This window comes from Vombatus ursinus, unplaced genomic scaffold (genome assembly GCF_900497805.2).
Source record: "Vombatus ursinus unplaced genomic scaffold, bare-nosed wombat genome assembly UNPS02014804.1, whole genome shotgun sequence".
Lineage (NCBI taxonomy): Eukaryota > Metazoa > Chordata > Mammalia > Diprotodontia > Vombatidae > Vombatus > Vombatus ursinus.
In genome coordinates, this window is record NW_020954582.1 from 8,231,868 (window position 1) to 8,251,336 (window position 19,469).

At 42.7% G+C, this 19,469-nt stretch overlaps 1 protein-coding gene across 1 annotated transcript in view; it reads right to left on the reverse strand.

The window, feature by feature from the left end:
• The window catches only part of CTH (cystathionine gamma-lyase), a 41,860-nt gene that overhangs the window by 11,721 nt on the left and 10,670 nt on the right, over nt 1–19,469 (reverse strand). Inside the window, exons 2-8 of the mRNA XM_027874119.1 lie at nt 16,198–16,279; nt 14,309–14,404; nt 11,797–11,906; nt 9,054–9,182; nt 5,444–5,501; nt 3,903–3,980; nt 858–1,010 (exon numbers count right to left, since the gene is read on the reverse strand). Of these exons, the coding sequence (XP_027729920.1) occupies nt 858–1,010; nt 3,903–3,980; nt 5,444–5,501; nt 9,054–9,182; nt 11,797–11,906; nt 14,309–14,404; nt 16,198–16,279 (706 nt within the window). The remainder of the gene's footprint in view (nt 1–857; nt 1,011–3,902; nt 3,981–5,443; nt 5,502–9,053; nt 9,183–11,796; nt 11,907–14,308; nt 14,405–16,197; nt 16,280–19,469) is intronic.

The following is a 19,469-nucleotide window of genomic DNA, read 5'->3' on the forward strand; positions in this document are numbered from 1 at the left end:
GTACCGGGCTTGCGACCAGATCCGCTGGCCGTGGTGTGCAAGCTTATACACCATGGCCAGTGGATCTGGTCGCAAGCAGGCCCCAGGGAAATAATCCAGCCAGGAGCTATGACACCTTGGTTAGTAAGTGAGCAAGGGAGTGAGTGAGTGAGTGAGCCCACACCCCTAGCCCACTGGATGTCCCCAGCCCTAGACTAGACCATGCTTCGCCTCCCAGCCATCTTCCTATCTTCTCTGTCAAGGTCCACTAACCCTGCCCTCTCTGCCTCACAACCAGCTGCTCATTACTGGGCACAGTAGTCAAATCACTATCACTCTTGCCTTTAGGAAAGAGTGTGTCATTTGGCTGCCCTGTGAATCCACTCACTGGCCCTACACAGTTTTTTCCTTTGGTCACCAATTGCCTATAAGTAATGTCTCCTCCTGTTAGACTAAAAGCTCAATGAGGACAGGTTCTTTCTCCCTTTTGTCTTGGTATGTCCTGGGCTAAGTACTGGGGCTATAAAGACAAAAGTGAGAAAGAAAAAAGTGAAAAAGAAAGTGGCACACAGTAAGCACTTTTAAATTATTTTTCATTCATTCATTCATTCGTTCATACCTATAAGGTCAGAGTTCAAAGCTAAAGTAAGGAGAAATGAATGCAAACCTAAAGAAGAGCCAGTTTCAGAAACAGACTAAGATTAACTATCTTTATCTGCACATAATGGGAAAGGAAAATGTCAGGTCCAGCAATAAAAGAAGGGAAAGCTAGCCCGTTAGGCTCCTCCTCAGGAATTGATCGATTGATTGATTGACTAGAGTCCTGATGTGAAGGCCCTCCTCCAAGTCATGTTGGCTCAGAGCTCCAAACAACTCACCGGGATAAATGACCTTTTCCACCCGAGGATTCACCTCCAGGAACTTGGCCACTGCCAGTCCACTTTCAAAATGTTGCTTCATCCGGATTGGCAAAGTTTTCAGACCACGAAGGCAGAGGTAACAGTCAAAAGGAGACGGAACAGCCCCGATGGCTGCGAGATGAAGACAGTCAGGATTAGCACCAAAGGAAGAGAAGACGACGTTGACAAAATCCTGTAGACGCCAAACCGACCTGGGTTCCTGCTCACAGAGCTAAGCTAAGCTAAAGAAATTCAGTAAAGAAGAAAACACAAACCATTGGGAGGAGTGAAGGGAAACCCACAGAAACGGAGTATGAACGTGACCTTCACACAAACTTGTCTGAACATGAGTTTTGATTTAAGGTTCACCAGAAAACATGGAAGACCAACACAACATAACCTCCTCTTTTACCAAAAGATATAAATTGATAGGTCTTTTTTTTTGGTTATTGTTTATCCTGTGATTTCATAAGTATAGGGAACTCCCAGGGAAGAAAATCTCTCCACTAATAAAGAGAGGCTCAGCTGCACAGAGAGGTTAAACTAGCCCAAGGTCATGTAGCCTGTATGTGTTAAAGGCAGCACTTGAACTCAGTTCCTCCTGATCTCAAGGCTGACTCTCTATTCACTCCAACTCAATGAATGGGTAGAAAAAGGAATTTCCAAATTGGAAGTGACAGCCTTAATGACATGAAGAAAAACTAGAAGATACAACGTACAAGGGTACAATAACAATACCACTGATAAACAAACTTAGAAAGCTGTAAGAAATAGAATCAATATATTGAGTATCTGGGATTCCAAAGGCTCGGTGATGACAGATAGCATTCATCACAGAGAGTTGATGGATTTAGGGTGCAGAATGAGACATCTTGGTATATAGCCAGTGAGGGAATGTTTCTGTTTGACTATGTATATTAAAAGAAATTTGGTTTTCCTTCCTTCCTTTTTTAATGAATTGGGAGAATGAGAAGGAGAGAAAATTGATTTCTGTTCCTTTTTTTTAATAGGCGGGGGTGCTACACATGCAAAATGTTACACTGCTTTGGGATGAGATCACTACAGTATCACTTTTACTTATTTGACTCTAAATCTTCAATCCAGTAATCTACAAAATCCTAAAGTTCGCATAGAGAAAAATGGTTGTTTGCCTCTTAATTACAGTGTTAAATGGTCTCTTACTCTCGGGCATTAATAACTGGCCACCGAGGTAATATTGCTTGTGGAACAGCAGGAATCTCAAAATCCCCCTCCCCTGCCCCCTTCCCCAGGGGGATGGGCTTCACTCCTAAAGCTTCCAAAATAAGGTAAAAGTGGTGGCTGTCACCCATGCAAGGAATTCTAGGGGCTTTCTATTCCATTTTAGGGGGTTTTTTCTCATGAGTCCTTTCCCAGAGGATATTTCTATTCTTTCATTACCTCTTCCCTGTCTTTGAGGAAAGATAGCAATAGATGACTAGGTACTCATTAGCTAAAGTTTCACTGCAAACTGTTTCCAACAAACTGGGAACAAAATGGGTACCAATCACCTGGGGAACGTCCAAGCGAACTGGGCTAGGTGACTGTAGCAGCAACTACGTCCCCGAAAAACAGTACACGAGGAATCCAGAGGAACCCAGAAAGCAGGTAGGAGGCAGTGTTGGCCAGTGGGCAGAGCTCTGGCTCTGGGGTCAGAGAACTCCAAACCCCACCTCTGATGCTTACTATCTACACGACCTTGGACAAGTCATTTAATAAGCCTGGGCCTTAATTCTTTGTAAAATGAGTGGGTTGCAATTAGATGGCTTTGGAAGTTCCTTCCACCTCCAGAACTGTGGACCGTGAACAGATGCTGACTGAAAGAAGCTGACCCAGGGAAACAACACACCCAATGCCAATGACAACATCAATGGAAAGTCCAATGGGGGTAACTACAGCAAAGCAAATAAAATGAAGTCCAAATGGGGGGGGAGGGGCAGGGCAAGAGTTTCTCCCTATTCCAGATTAACTGAACAAAAGAAATAGGAAAATAGTTGGTAATACATTAGCTCTTCCTTTCACCACCATTTAAAATGAAAAAATCATGATTAACTCTCTGTATTTGGTACCCTAAAGCAGGCACTATAAAGGAAATTTTAGAACTAAAAAAAGTCTTAGTCTTTAAGCAACAGATTCCCTTAAATAATCACTAACCTAGATGGTGACCCTAAGCTGGGGACTGGTAGGGGGGCTGGACATGTGAGCTCATTGGTATATGGAAATCCCAGGAGAGGAATGCCCTCTACCAACGCAGGGATACCTGGCACCTTTTCTACTACTTACAGTTTGAAAGAGTAGTTTAGAGCACATATTTGGTACTCAAACACCACAGATCAGATTAAAATGTAATTGGGAAATAGTTAACAAAATAAAAATACAATAGAAAATAGATGATGTTAATATGTGGTTTTCTAAGCCAATCTGCTTCTTACAAGGATTACTATGAATGGTTTAGTGGCCCCTATTTCCACTTGAGTTTGATACCACAGGCCTGGAGCCCTAACAGGTAAAGCAACCTTGCCAGTATATGTCAGAGGCAGGACATGAAACCCAAGTCTTCTTGGCTGTCTACAAAGCCAGCTCATGCTTTTAAAGGTTAAAAAAAAATCTCTATACAAGTCAACAGTTACCTCCTAATCCACAGGGCATGCCAGAGTACACTACAATTATAATATTCTGGTTGCCCATCACATCCTTCCACCCCCAACCCCTCCCCCCATGCCACATACACTCCTGAGGGCACCTCTTATGCTCCCTTTCCAGAATTTCATCAGTATGAGAGATTCCCAGTGTGAGAATCCCCTGAAAATTTAGAAGCAAAAGGTAGTGGTTGTTGTTTTTTTTTCTCTACGGAAGAATGCAAAAAGACAAGTCGAAACAGGCGCAAACAGAAACAGATGAGGCATCCTCTCTTACAACACTGAATAGAAAAGTAGGTTTCAGAAGTCTACAAGAGGCCGTGGCACAGGGGAATCTAGTCCCCAAATTTCAAAATGAGATACTTACCATTCTGCAAGAAGCTGAGCCTTTTAAAGAGATTTTCAGAATTTGTTGAAACCAAACCCATGACAACATCACTGTGGCCTGATGGGAAAGAAAGAAAATAACACAAATGGATGTGGAGTCTCCTTTACTTTAAGTCTGTTAAGTGTGGTATTCAAGTGAAGAGAATAAGCTCAATAAAGCAATTGCAAATGACTGAACAGTGGCAAAGACACGTGAAAAAAAAGTAGCTAGGAAAAAGCACATTTTTGAAAGGGTAGGTAATTTCATTTAGATCAACATGCTTTTAAAAAAAAATAGCCTTTTAAAAAAATCCTTCCCTCATGAATCTTGGAAATATCATTTCCTATCTAAATACTCAAACTAAGGTGCCCTGTTCCAACTGAATTGTACAGAGGCAAGGCCAGAATCAATGAGCAGATGTGAACCAATCCCATGGAGCCCCAGGTTAACAATCTCTTCCCTCCACCTATAAAAATACCAAACCACGCTGCCTGTGCTCACCCCTTCCGAGAGATATGGAGAAGTTGGGGCAGGGCAGTCAGCCCAAGAGGGAGAAACTGGCACGAGGCAGGATTCAGGAGACCTGGCCTGGGCTCAGGGAATGATCCGGAGCTCGCCAAGCGGCCTCTTCTACAGAATGAGGTCATCAGCCTGGGTCGGCCCCGATCTGCAGGGGGCCGTGTTCAGTTCATTTCAGGAAGGACATTAGTAAGTGCAGAGTCCAGCTGAGAGCAAGTCAGATGGGTGGAGGGGCCCTGAGCCCGGGCTACCTAAGGATAATTGGAGAGAACCGGGAGGCTTTCCTTTGGGGAGCAGGGCTATGGGCTGGCTCTCTACAAGTGTGTGAAGGGCTGTAACCTGGAAGGTGAATTAGATTTGTTCAATCTGGATGCAGCCAGTAGCAAAATCAGGCATCTCATAAAGCAAGTCTGCACTTGATGTCAGGAGAAACTTCCCAGCCATAGAATCACTGAAGAGTAGACTGGACTGCCTGGGGCAGTGAAGGCTCTCTCCACTCAAGAAGAGGCTGACTAAGAGTACGCCGGGGCACAGTGTGCAGGCATGCGTCGGGCTGGCCCACCAAAGTCCCCCCTCCCTCTAAAGCTCTGGGATTCTACGACGAGACCACGTCCAAAGCCCCTTCAGCTCCAGAATTCTCTACTTACCAATTTCCACAACAAGGGAGGGGAAGGGGGGAAAGGAGAAGGGGATGAGCATTTATACAGGGCCTGATATGTACCAGGCACTGTAGCAAACACTTTTTTTTTCTTTTACAAATATTATCTCCTTTGACCTATTACTCCATTATTTCGAGTACCAAGCATTCTCCACCTTATAAAATCATTCTCTTCCCTCTTCCAGAGGAGAAAAGAAAGGTCATCCCAAATTCAGACCAAAGCAGTACATTATTTTCACTCCAGATGAGGGAGAGGGGAAAATTGACATTACCGTGGAAAAAAATGGCAGTTGAAACGTCAAGCTCTGGGCTATTTTCAGCTATCAATGGAGAAGAACCAACTGGAGGGTATGTTCATACTTACCATTCATATACTTTGAGGCTGAATACATGCAGATGTCAGCTCCCAGATCCAAAGGACGCTGAAATGGAACACAAGGTTACTGTTTCAATTTGGAAGAGTGTGGGCCTGAAGGGAGCTGAGGGGGGGATTATCAAGACGGCGTTGTTCCACCAGCTTTCAGAAAGGCCATCTTAGGCAGCCGTTTAGTAACACAGAGATATTAAAGTTGAATTATTTCCCACCTTTTTCCATATAGAGTTTCCTCTCCTCTCCCCTTTCGCCCCCAGATCTGGCCTCTTCAGCAGAGTTCATTCAATTAATTTAGTCATAAACATATGCCTACTAAGAGCCAAGTACTTTTCATAGTCATAAAAAGTGCCTACTAAGAGCCAAGCACCCTGGATGCAAAGACGGGAAACAAGGTGGCTCCCCTCCTTCAGAGAGTTTACATTCTCGGGGTGAAGGGGCTGGGACAGGACCACAGAAAATAGAATACGTCACTTGGGCAGGGTAACAACGCTGGCACGTGGAGGGACCCAAGAAGGTCTCAAAGATGACGTGGCACCTGACCTGAGCCAAGGATGAAGACAAGAATGTCTTTCTTTTTGCCTAATTTTTATATTTATTTAAACTTAAATTTCCATTTCAAGAAAACCTATATAATAACTGCTACATTGTTTTCAAATTTGCCCAGCTTTTCTTTGTTTCCTTGTAGGTTTTCTTTTGTTCTCTGCTGTGCACTTTTTACTTTATCTTTCTCCCTTCCTCCCCTCCCCTCCAAGAAAGCTACAATTAAGTGTGGATATATACGCATATGTGTGTATGGATGTATTATGTTTTATATATACATACACACATATACATAGATATCCATCAACATACACATATATACTCAAACACATAGACTTGGGACCTTATTATGCTTATTTCCAAGAATTTCTAAATGATTGGTTTTGAAAGGACAGTTAAAGGCCTAAGAACATAAGTTTTTTGATCCCACTTTTGTCTTGATCAACAATCGCATCTGAGACAGTGTCAGGGACCGAAGGTCATTTTTCTTCTTTTAATAAAAGCACCAAACAGTTGTTACTAACTCTCAGACAGTCTCAAAGCCAAGTGTAAAAACCAACCAGCTGAAGAGGCTTTCCCTCATTCCAACCTCATACTACTGTCCAAGATTATTCACACTTTGGTAAGAGGCTTGTTTCACTATTCTAAGTACTCTTTCACTACACTAGTCCCATCAAACCCAAACTCAGCTAGCTTTCTCTAAAGATGTTTATTAAGAAATAGATCATTCGTTGTTAACCTTCTGGGCTTCAAATGACTGTGTTCAGAGCAACCAAAGAAAAGGCACATTTTACAATAAAACCATCAGACATCCCCTACGGGTAAGATTTTGCTGTTTGGAGCTTTTTGGACAAGCTTTGAAATCTCACTGGCACAGGGAACTCCTGAGAAGTTAAAGTCCGTCCATCAATGCTCTTAGTACCTGGCCTGCAGGGGCTCTTTAGAGAAAGCTAGCTACCTGGGGGTCCTGACAAATTGATTTGCCTACCATCATACAGGCAACTTGAAACTAGGCCTTCTTGACTTTCAGAGTGGTTCTCCCTGGATTTCTTCCATACTGGCTCTACAAGGAGAGGGTTTAGTCCCTGGGGTATATTAGTGAAGAAATCAATCGACTATATCTTTCCTGGTCCTGTGCAAAATTCTAAGAAGAGCCTTGATGACCCTTAGAATTAAGCCCTGCAGCACTGGCAGGATCACTATAAAAATTCTTTTATGGCAACTGGAGCCCTACCATGCTGGAATGCACTTCCATGTTTAAAGTCATTAACCACAAAGTTGACTCAGAGTTAGTTATTAATCATCATCAGGCTTTGCCTTCTCTGAAGTAAACCATGAAACCTATCTGAGGGCTCTACCAAGGTGGTCAAGGCCCAATAAAAGGGGCTCAGTGCTCTGACGCTTGGGACTCTCAGCAGCAGGGTAATTCAGGAGGCCAAGGACTCGCTCTTTGTTCACATGGGATGGAAACTGGTTCATTTAAAACAGACACAGGAGATTTGGGGGGGGGTTTGTTTGTTTGGTTGGTTTGTTTTGATTTAGTGGGGGACCAGATTTGAGACCTTGGCCATGTAGGAAACTCTCAGGTGTGGAAATTCCTTCCACTGGTGCCATTTGGCAGCCGTCTATAACTTATAATCTCAGGGTACTGAGAGTTTGCAAGACATGGCCAGGGTCACACAGTCAGTATTTGGTAAAGAAGACTCAAATTCAGGTCAGCTTCTTGACTCAATGACCAGTCTTTCTCCACTATGCCCCACTTCCTCTCTGGAATAAATGCCCACACCATACCTCCAATTCCTAAAGGGCTCCACAGTTACTCTGAAAGACATGTGTGCAAGGGTGGTCATCTCCATTTTCCAGATGAGAATACTAAGTCTCAAACGGAGGACAAGATTGCCCAAAGTCATACGGCAGTGCTAGAGGTCAAACCCAGTTTTGTTTCAACTCCAAAGTCAGTGCTCACGTCCAATATGTGGTGCTGTTTTTGGCAGCCTAGTTAGTTAAGAGCATTAAAGGAGACAAAACTGCGAACAGGAAAAGAATATACGGCTTTCACTGTGTGCTAATGTTCCATGAAGACTTGACATTAGAAAAAGGTGCAAGATTTACGCTCTGGTTTCACTTCAGATTGTAGAAAGCTTTCCACCTTTTTAATAAAGCTTACGACTATATATAGCGCTTCCTAATTAATTTGAAAAATGATGATTTCTGATGAAGAAGAATAGGTAATAAGTCAAGCAGTCATTAAATCTTCTAATACTGAGCTTTGTTCTAACACTGAGCAGACACTAAGGAGCCCAAGGCGGCTGGAGCTTCAAGGCTGCCGGCTCACTAGAGAGTATTCCACGGATTTCATACTATCCAAGATTTAGACTTTAGAGGTCATCAGGTGTAACCTCCTCGTTTACAGATGAGGAAACTGAGGCACAGAATGCTGAAGTGACATGTCCAAAGTATCTGGGGGAGAATCTGAAGCCAGGTCTCCCTAATTCAAAGTCCAGTGTCCTGTTGACTACATCAGCCTCTCTCTCTCCCACCAAGCTCAGCTGTCATCTGGCATTCTGAAAAGAGTTCATCTATCTTTCAGACATGGCTGATGAGTCCCGTCTAAGGATTTCAGATTGCTGCTGGCTTCCGGTCTGCCTCTTAATAATGATCCTTTCTTTGGGGAGGTGCACCATAAGAATTATTCAATAAATAGTATTTCCAGCCCAAAAAGACTTGTTCAAGTTTTGGTCATGAGGTTAAAAATATTGCTATAAATTGTCCCTTTCCCCCCTTTTCTTAAAGAGAAAGTGCTGTACGTTAGATGTTAACTCTCATAAATATGTGTAATACTATTTCAAAATACTATTAGTTAATCGACTTAATGAGTACTATAACAGCAGCGATCATAATCTCTCTAATATAATAACAATAGCTAGCATTTATGTAGCATTTTCAAGTTTATATATGCATATATATACATATATGTATGTATATCTTTTTAATAAATAAAAAGTTTGTGTAAACTGTGAACTATATAAACAGCTGTGTAAACATGTGAGTTTTCACTTACCTGGAAATAGGCTGACATGAAAGTGTTATCTACGACTAAAATAATTTCATGATTACGGACCACTTGGGCACAGCCCTCAATGTCGACGACTTTCAAGACGGGGTTTGTGGGAGTTTCAATCCAGACAAGCTGAAAGAAACATAATTCAATGAATGTAGTCAATTGATGTTAACATGACCCCAATCTTCTCTCTCCATGGAGGGCACATTCCAAAAACACAAATGCTGGTTGAGAATGACATCATCCTGGGCAGTGAGGTGCACAGATGCACTTCCGTAGCATCAAAAGGGGGAGGGGAACAGCACAAAAAATATTAAACATCTCTTCAAAAAGCATTTATTCTGTTTATATATTTTATATATAATTACATGCATACATGTTGTTTCCTGAAGGGCAAGGTTAGTTTCAGTTATGTCTTTGTTTCCTCAATGCCCAGAATAGTCTCTGGAACACAGTAGGTGCTTAATAAATGCTTGCTGATCAGTTGGTTGGTTGCTTAAAAGGTATCAATTATGCTAGAATTCAAAATATGCATCTGGGAAGCCTGGGGATACACAGGCAGCCCAGCCTGGATGGATGCCTATAAAGCAGAGGGGAGTGGGTCTAAAAGAGCAATGGCTCGTGGGAAGTGGTCTTCCTCAGCTGGAGCTGACCTAGCTCCTGACTTCTCTTTCCAAAAGGAAAAGATGATAGGCCCTTTCCATTTATAAGGTAAGGAAGACTGAGCTAATGCCCACAGAGAAGTTACCTCATCAAGGAAAAAAGTGAGTTTGCCCCAAGAATTGAGCCTATAAATCTAATCTCAAAGTTTGAGTTTCCTCCACACAGAAACCCAGATCTTTCTCTTTGTATGCCAATATTTGAAATTTGTTGAACATGGGACAAAATCTCTACTCCAGAATTAGAGGGAATTGATTCGAATATTTAAGAACAAGAGCAAGGAGCAGCCAGGTGGTGCAATGGACTGAGCAGTGGCCCTGGAGTCAGGAGGACCTGAGTTCAAATCCAGCCTCAGACACATAACACTTACTAGCTGTGTGACCCTGGGTAAGTCACTTAACCCCATTGCCTGGCAAAAAAAAAAAAAAAAAAAGACCAAGAGCAATTCTCCAATAGGTAAATGGGCAAAGGATATGAAGAGGCAGTTCTCAAAAGCTACCAACAACCACATGGGGAAAAAATGCTCCGAGTCAGTAATGGAGAAGTACCAATGATAACACCTCTGAGGTCCGCCTCATACCCACATGACGGTTAAAGGCGACAAAAAAGGTGAAGGGCAATTACTGGAGGGGGACGGTAGGAAGGCCACAACATTAATGCAGTGTTGGTAGAGCTGTGAATTAGCCCAGCCATTCTGGAAAGAAATTTAGAAATGTACCCCAAAAGTCACTCAGCCATGCATCGCCTTTGACCCAGAAATACCACTATAAGGCCTTTACCTTGAAAAGATAAAAGTAAAGAGAAAAGGACCCACACATCTAAAAATATTTATAGCAGCTCTTTTCGCAGTGACAAAGAACTAGAAACTAATGGGGTGCCAATCAGTTGGGGAACAGCTGAACAAATTATGGCATATGAATATAATGGAATTGTGCTGGGAAAAGCAACTAAAGGTGCCAAACATGGTAACATAAGCCTGCAATTGCTACTACGGGGGGAGGCTGAGGCTGGCGGAATGCTTGATTCAGGAGTTCTAAGCTGTGATAGGGGTAAAGCTGATCAGGTGCCCATACTAAGTCTGGCACCAATATGGTGAGCCTCCTTCCCTCCCCTGCCCCCATCACAGGGGCGGGGAGACATCAAGAAAAGTAACCCAGGGTGAGGTGAGAGAAAGGGGAGGGGCAGAAAAAAGAGAGGGGAGAGAGAGGAGAGAGGAGAGGAGAGAGACAGAGACAGAACAAAAAGAAGAAAAGAAGAGGGAAGGGGAGGAGAAGAGAAAGGAGGGGAGAAAGAAGAGAAGAGAGAAGGGGAGGAAGAGGAGAATGAGAAGAGAAACCCAGGGAGATGTACCTGAACTGTTACAGGACGAAGAGAGCAGAATCAGAGAACGATCTATCCTCTAACAAGACACTCTACAGATGCGCTCTGATCAGCGCAGTGACCAGTCAGGATGCCAGAGGTCTGATGCTGACACCCACTCTACTCCTCCCGATAAGAGGCAGAATGCAACATGCTTTTTTGGACATGGCCAATGTGAGAACTGCCTTTGCTCGAGGGTGTTTATTTGTTACAGAGATTTCTCTTTCTTCTTGGGAGGAGGTGCCTTCATCAGCTGCCTGCTGCCCTGTTCCAGAGTCACAAGGGGCAGATGAACCCACACCCCAGAAAGAACTTCACAGCAAGCTGCCCAGAATGCCTCGTCCTCGAGCAAGAATCCTACCTGAGGCAAAACCCAATTGACCCACAGCTAATTCTGGCTCTGCTGAGACACCCTGGAAGGGCCAGCAACTTAAAAATTCTAGTACCTGGACATTCTGTCTTTACATCTTAAAAAAGTGGTTGAGGGGAGCCCATCAAGTTGCCCATGCTAGAAACCAGGGGGCAGGCAGATTTAAAAAGAAACAAAAGTCCTTCGACAGGAAGAGACGCTCTTCAATCAATAAGAAAAATTCTGGTTATCATTGGGAGCTGTTTTCTTGATTGAAACCAAAGCCTCTAGAACGATGACACCTCACACTAAAGAGAGAGACGGGGAGAGAAAGCAGAGCGAGAGCGGAAAAGACACCAGAGCCCCAGTCCTTACCCTGGTTTCTGGTGTGATTGCAGCCTCCAGGAGCTTCAGTTTGGAACAGTCAACAAAAGAAATCTTCAAACCCAACTCAGAGGCTACACGCCGGAAGTACCTGTTTGTCCCTGCAGCAGAAAAAGACCCAATTGAACATGGAAAAGGCCGAGTTCCGAACATCTCCCAGTCTAGGGCTAAATCCGCTCCCCTGCAGCATCTCCCAGCCCAGCCCTGCAAGATTCATGGAAACTGGCATTCACCTGGAAAGCACCTGGAAAACACCGGGGCTATGCTGTTGGGTCAGCCTCAAGCGGGATGTTGGCTCATTTGTTTTAATTCATTGTAACAAGGGGTATATTTTAGGGTTGAGGGGAAACACACAAGGGGTAGATTTGTTTGGAAATGAAAGTGATATAAAAGCAAAAATCAATGATAAAAAAAACCTTTTTAAACACACAAGCACAGGTAAGTCTACGCTTGTGCACAAAAATATAAAAATGGCAGGTTTTGTTTATTTTGAATTTTGTTACTTCAAACTTAGCCAGCTGGGAATGGGGGTGGGCAGAAAGATATTATAAAATTTAAAAGCTGAAAGTAATGAACACTGAATGTACTTTTTCCTCAAAAACATGCAAGATCATATCTGCAGACTAGAAGAAACCTTAGAGACCATCTAACCCAACCCCCTCATTTTATAATTGAGGAAACTGAGGCCCATAAAGATGAAGTGATTTGCCCGTGGTCATTTAGGTAGGAAGCGGCAGGGGGGAGTTCTTCTGACCCCAGCTTTCCTTCCACTGGGGCTGGGGATGGGGTAGGGAGGGGTGCGGGGCTGGGGGGCTCACTTCCACCCCTTGAGAACTTCCACAGTGCTCCCTGATCCAGAGGGACACACAAACATGAAGAATTTCTTCATGTTTCTTGAATTGAAAATAACTACAATTCATGTCTCAGGGACGTTTTAAAAATAACATCAGTGCCCAAATATCTACTTCAGTAACAGGAAGAAAAAAGTCCATGTCTCCTTCCCTCTGTCCTTTTCTCAATGAGCCTGGCATTCCCCTCAGAAGGTCTTAGCCCATAAATAATGTAGGCTCCTGTTTACAATGAGACTGGCTTGATCTCATATAACTGCGCGGCTTCACTAAGTCAGCAGCCACACTCAACTGATCGTAACTGAGACGTTTTTCCAATGCTCCCTATCAAAGACCTGAAATCATCCTACTTAGAAACATCTGGATTGTAAACAGATTGTTGAGTATTGGATTTTGTGCATGCCAAAGATATGCTCATCTCCAGAAAAAAATTACTTTATCAGCAACCTCCTCAATGTTTCTCACTGTATAAATCTCATCCTAAAAATAACAGGATACCTAAGAATGAGAAATCCAAGAAAATCATCAATAAGAATTCATAATTTATTATGATGCTTCAAATTCTAGTGGCCAAGGGTGAAATTTTCACATTTCCTTCTCCATTTTGTGCATTTGGCTCGTAAGATCATGGATCTCAAAGCAAGCATGGACCTTAGGGACCTTCTAGACCAACCCTCGCCCTCCATTTTATAGGTGAAGAAACTGAGGCACAGAGTGGCTTGCCCAAGGCAAATGAGATGATAATGCTACTATTCTTAAAGTCATGCAACTAGTAATTGAAGGGAGGGGATATTCAGTACATTGCCACTGAAGAACTTTGGCAAAATCTCCCTTCCTCCCTGACACTTCCAAAAAAGAACATATCTGAACTTTGTTCTGTTTGAACTGGCTTTGTTACAAGGGAAAACCAGAAAAGACTCTTGAATGTCACCATCATCACCATCACCACCACCGCCACCACCAACATCATCATCATCACCACCACCATCACCACCACCATCATCATCACCACCAACATCATCACCACCACCATCACCATCATCATCACCACCACCACCACCATCACCACCACCACCACCATCACCACCAACATCATCATCATCACCACCATCATCACCACCGCCACCACCACCAACATCATCATCATCACCACCATCACCATCATCACCACCATCACCACCATCATCATCACCACCACCACCACCACCATCCTCATCACCACCACCACCACCACCATGGTAACAATACCAACCCACAAGGCAGCAAGGTAACTGACAAACACTGTCCTCTCCAGGGCAGAGTTCATTCTCGGACAAGTCAGTGTTGCTTCTCTCTCCTTAAAGACTTGTTTGAAAAGCCCTCATTTTTATGGAGTGGTCAGCATTGGAGACTGGACCTGGGATTAATGGAACTCCCTCTGCCAGTGAAGCTTGGCTTACGGTCTCAGAGACTTTTCCAAAATACAGGCAGGTTAAGTGCCTGGCATCAGGAGGAGGTTCTACTGTGTCTGAGGTGATGTGGGAGGCACAGGTCCAGGGAGGACAACATTCCATCGGACAACAACCTTCTGAACATGAATCAGTTTCAGCACCTCTTAGGATACAGAGAGCCAAAGCACAAATAGGGATTCCAAAAGCCGTGGGCATGTTTCTTACCTCCGTATACATCATCCGTACAGATGATATGGTCCCCAGCCTTCAAGAGATGAGTGATGTTCAATGTGGCTGCTAAGCCTGAGGCAAAGGCCAGACCTAACATGGAACCCAAGTCAGAACAGAGACAAATAGTCCATGATACAAAAATATGAACTGCACTTAGCATTAGAGCCTGAGTTCTAGATAGAAAACTGGAAGGGAACCTCGCAGTCATCTGACCTATAGGCCTCATTTTCCAAAAGAAGTAGCTTGGGCACAGAGACATTAAGTGACATGGCCAAAGTCACATAGCTAGCGGGCGGTCTGAGCCAGGATTTGAACTCAGGTCTTCCTTGACTTAAAGTCCAGCACTCTATCCACTGTGCCACCTGATCAAGGGGATGCTGAGAAATTGATGTAATGAATGAGGGAGATATAACAATGTCAAATCTTAGTCACTTTTCCACCTTAACTTACCACCTTCATTTTCCAAAAATGATAAAATAATGGAAAATGATTAATCTACTTCCTAGAAAGTTAAGATACTTAGGGTGATGACCCCTAAACTTTAAGGTTTACTTTAGGTCCTTCTAATCACACACCTTGATGTCCCTGTTGGAAGGAGAATATGGGACAAGAGGAGCCACAGGGGTTGGACCTAAGATCATATTATTATATGGTCTTAATAATTTCATGAGACTTAGGAAAGTGATGGCAAGATGCAATAGGAGCTGCTAGAGATAAAGGTCTCCCCTGATCCCCCTCCACCCACTCTTTTGTGTTTACTTCTCTGAGTATATGTGTTTTCAAGTATATGTGTTTTCACATAGTAGAATGTAGTCAATAAACACTTGTTAAACACCTACTATGTGCCAGGTGCTGTGCTAAGGTCTGGAGGAAAGCTCCTATAGGGCACTTACTCTTTCATTTTTGTCTTTGTATCTCCAGTACCTAGTACGGTACCTGGCACACAGAAGGTGCTGAATAAATGCTTGTTGAAAGCAGGGCAGTGTTGGCACTACCATGTTAAATTCAATATATACTTTGAAAAAGGTATACATAATTGATATTCTTGGTTTCATATACAACCCTCTCTTCTTTACATATGGAAATATTTATTTGTTGATGCTTCTCAAATTCATAGTATTTCTAAAGAAAATTTAATTTTAAAATACTTCCCGAATTGATTTCAAGACTTTGATGTTTGCAGAATACTTTACATACATGATCTCCCTTGATTCTGAGAACACTGTGGTGAGGTCAGTGCTACAGGTTATGTGATGTTGGATGGGGAAATGGAGGCTTGTCAGAGCTAGGGGAGTTCTCATTATCACACAATAAGGAAGAAGCAGAAGTAAGATCTGAACCACAATCTTGCTGACTTCCTTGACCAGGTCCAGCATCTTCTGCACTTTCCTATAAGGCCTCTCCATCCACTGGCAATTTCAAAAACAGGGCAAATTTGCATGACCTTTTTTGTGTTTCTTTTTAACTTTTCCAAAGATGAGTCAAATGTTGTGAAAGATCCAATTCAAATTTAAAATGTACTAATGTCTAGTCTGCCCACAGACCAGTTACATCCCCTCTCTGCACCCGTTTTCGCCTCTTTAAAAGGAAGAAGCTGGACTAGACCAGGAGCTCTTAGCCATTTTTTGTGTGTCATAGACCACTATGGCAAATTAGGGAAGTCTATACAGAAATCCTGTCTCGGAAATTTTGAAAGACATAAAATAAAATGGTAATTTTATTGAAATATAGCTATCAACCTATTAAAAAAGTTCTAAGACCCCAGGTTAAGAACGTCTGGACCAGACAACCACTAAAGGCCTGCTCCTGCTCAAATGTTCGGTAGCGCTATCCACATTTACGGATCGACCTGCGACTCCATTTTGAAAAGATAGAGTGCTCACAGTATTTAGCACCATCCAGAGCTGCCACCGCCTTCTCCAAGCAATTCCGTGTGGGATTTCCAGAGCGGCTGTATTCAAAACCCTAAAGAACAATAGAGAGAGTTGAACTTGAATTTTCTTGTAATGAGAGTGATTCCTTGGAATCTTCTGTAGGCAGTCGGAGACAATCACAATTCCCTCATGCATGCCATCTCGCTTAGCCTTGTAGGGGTCTGGATCTTTAAGGGATACCATTAGAAAGGAGGTTACTCACCAGGTGAAATAAATGGAAGAGGAGCTTAACATAACTGATGTTACTACACGGTTTCTCAGGCAATAAATCAAGTCCCCAAGATTCCAAAACCCCAAGAGTTGAGTCCCTTCTGGTATGGACCAATAACCTGCAAACAACAATGGGCATCTTCTCCCCAGCCCCCCAGCTACCACTGCACCCTTGGCCCAGGGGCTATGCCCTGGAAGGGAACCCTTTCAATTCTGCAATTTCCACCAACCCCTCCTGATTGGTGAGTGGCTCACACCCAGCCCACCGAATCTAGGTGCTCCTAGACATACTCCACTTGACTCTTCTCCATCTTCGCTCAATTAACTGACTAATTAATTAAATCACTAATGCCACCACAACTGGAAAGGATATATCAATCTCTTCCCCTAGGATTCTACTCAGCATCCCAGTAAATTTCTAAACCACAATAATTTTCCCTGGCCACATCCCCCCATATGTGTTGTCTCTCCCATAAGTATGGAAGTTCCTTGAAGACACGAATTGTCCTTACTTTCATATTTAGATTCCCCCCCCCACCAAACCGTGTGTAGCACAGTACTCAGCACACGTGCATTTAATGCTTTTTCATCCACTCATTATACATTTTTGTTATTAATCTAAAGGCAGTCTGATCAAATGGGCTTCAGCTCATTTTGGCCAAGCAGGAGAGATAAATGGAGCCAGTTAGCTAACAGCCAAGTACACCAAGTCTCACCCAGTCCTGTGTGCATTGGCTCTAGATGTCCTCTGGGCTCAGGATAAACACACTTAGCTCATCTCCTAATCATCCTTACAAATCCATTACTGTCTAATACCACAACCTCCATAAGATGGCAGCACAATAGGTCTACACGCAGAATCAAATAGCAATAGCTCAATCAATCAGCAAGCATTTATTAAGTATTCATTATGTTCCAGGTACTATGCTAGATGCTGGGGACCCTGACACAAAAGCGAACCACGCCCTCAAAGGACACATCTTCCATCCGAGGAGACAACATGTACATTTTATAAAATAAATATAACAAATATTCAGGGAGTGGCAGTAGCAGCTGGAGGGACGGAGAAAGGCCTTATGTAGAAGGTGGCACTTGGATGAAGCCTTGAGAAAACTTCTAAGAGAAGCAAGGAGCTGATCATTGTATAACATTTTAAGGTTTGCAATGCACTTATGGAATCATCAGTTAGAGATGGACGAGACCTTGGAGGTCATCAAGTCCAACATCCATCACTTTACAGATAAGGAAACTGAGGCCCAGTCTTCGGGTCACATTACTAGGAAGTCCCTGAGATGGGATATGAACCCTGATTTTCCTGACTCCAAATCCAGCATGTCTTTAAATTAATGATTTCATTTGATTCTCTTGATAATCAGGAAGTGCTGGGTTCAAGGTCTGCCTGTAACATATAACTTCTCAGTGTCCCAAATAACTCTCAAAATTCTATAAATTTCAGAGGTCCTGCTCCTCTGAAACAAGAAGAGAGGTTCTACCCTGGGAGGTGAATGAAATGCAAATGAAGTCAGACAAACAAACAACCCCTCAAACCTGTGAGGGAGGTAGTCCCAGTGGTACTGGTACCATTTTACAAATGAGGAAACTGAGAAACAGAGAAGTTTTCTTTTTTTTTTCTTTGAATCACCAAGCCTAGCACACTATCTGGTGTAAACTAAAGCTTAAAAAAAATGTGTTTAATTAATTGGTCCAGAATCAGTCAGTTAACAAACATTAGTAAGCACCTACTATATGCCAGGCACTGTGCTTGCTGCGGATACAAGAAAGGAAAAAATAGTTCCCACATTGAAGGAACCCACATTCTAATTCAGACTCAATATCCCGAGAAAGCAACAAAAGAAATGGGAGTTATAGAAGAAAGAATTGGAAAAGGAATTAACATCTTGGCACAAGGACAAAACTTTGCCTAGACAACAAATTTCCTGAAAATTATAATGGACCAAAAAGAAGCTAACGAATACATGAGACCATAATAAATATTTTCAAACAAATCAGAAAACTCAAAAGAAAAAAACAAAATGTAAGGTATCTTAACAGATTAATGAGAGATAATTTAAGAATTAGGGGACTACCTGAAAGCTGTGACCAAACGAAAAGAATCTAGACATTAACATATTTTAAGAAATCATAAAATAAAACTGTCCAGTGCCCTTAAAACCACAGCGGCAAAGTAGAATTAGAAAAAAAAAATCTGCCTGTCACCTTCTAAAAGAAACCTCCAAATGAAAACTCCCAGGTAATAACAGCCAAAGTCCAGAGCTTCCAGATCCAAGAAAAAGTACTACAAACAGCCAGAAATAAAGAATCCAAATACTAACCCTATCTCTAACCTTAATTCTGCTTCTAATCTTAGCCCTAATTCCAAACGACAGTAAGGATCACACAGGATTTAGCATCCATCACCATAAAGCAGCCAAGAGCTTGAAATATGCTAGCCAAGAAGGAAAAGGATCTAGGCTTACAATCAAGAATGATTTACCCAGCAAAACTGAGTATAATCCTACAGGAGAAATAATGTGCCCTTAATGAAACAGAGGGTTCCCAAACATTCCTGATAAAAAGACCAAAGCTGCATACAAACTTTGAAGTTGAAACCCATGAGTTAAGATAAATATTAAAAGGTAAGCATGAGTGAACAAACATAATGGATAAACAAGGATAAACTGTTCACTAATAATAAGGTGAAATAACATATTGTCCCTTCTGAATCTTATCAGCACTTGGGTTCACAAAGGGAATCTAACTAGACCAAAATCCTGGGAGTATTTTGTTATGGCTTAATGATCTTGTATGGAAAGGGGGAAACTGTCACATAATTTAGGTGAGCAAGCAGAAGTCTATATAAACAGAGGAAGTTACAGGGGCAATGGGTGACACCTGAACCTCAATCCCATCTGAAGCGGTCAAAGAAAAGAAAGGGGAGACAGAGGAAGAGGGAGAAAGAGAGAGAGAGAAAGAGAGAGGGAGGAAGGGAGGGAGGGAGACAGAGAGAGAGA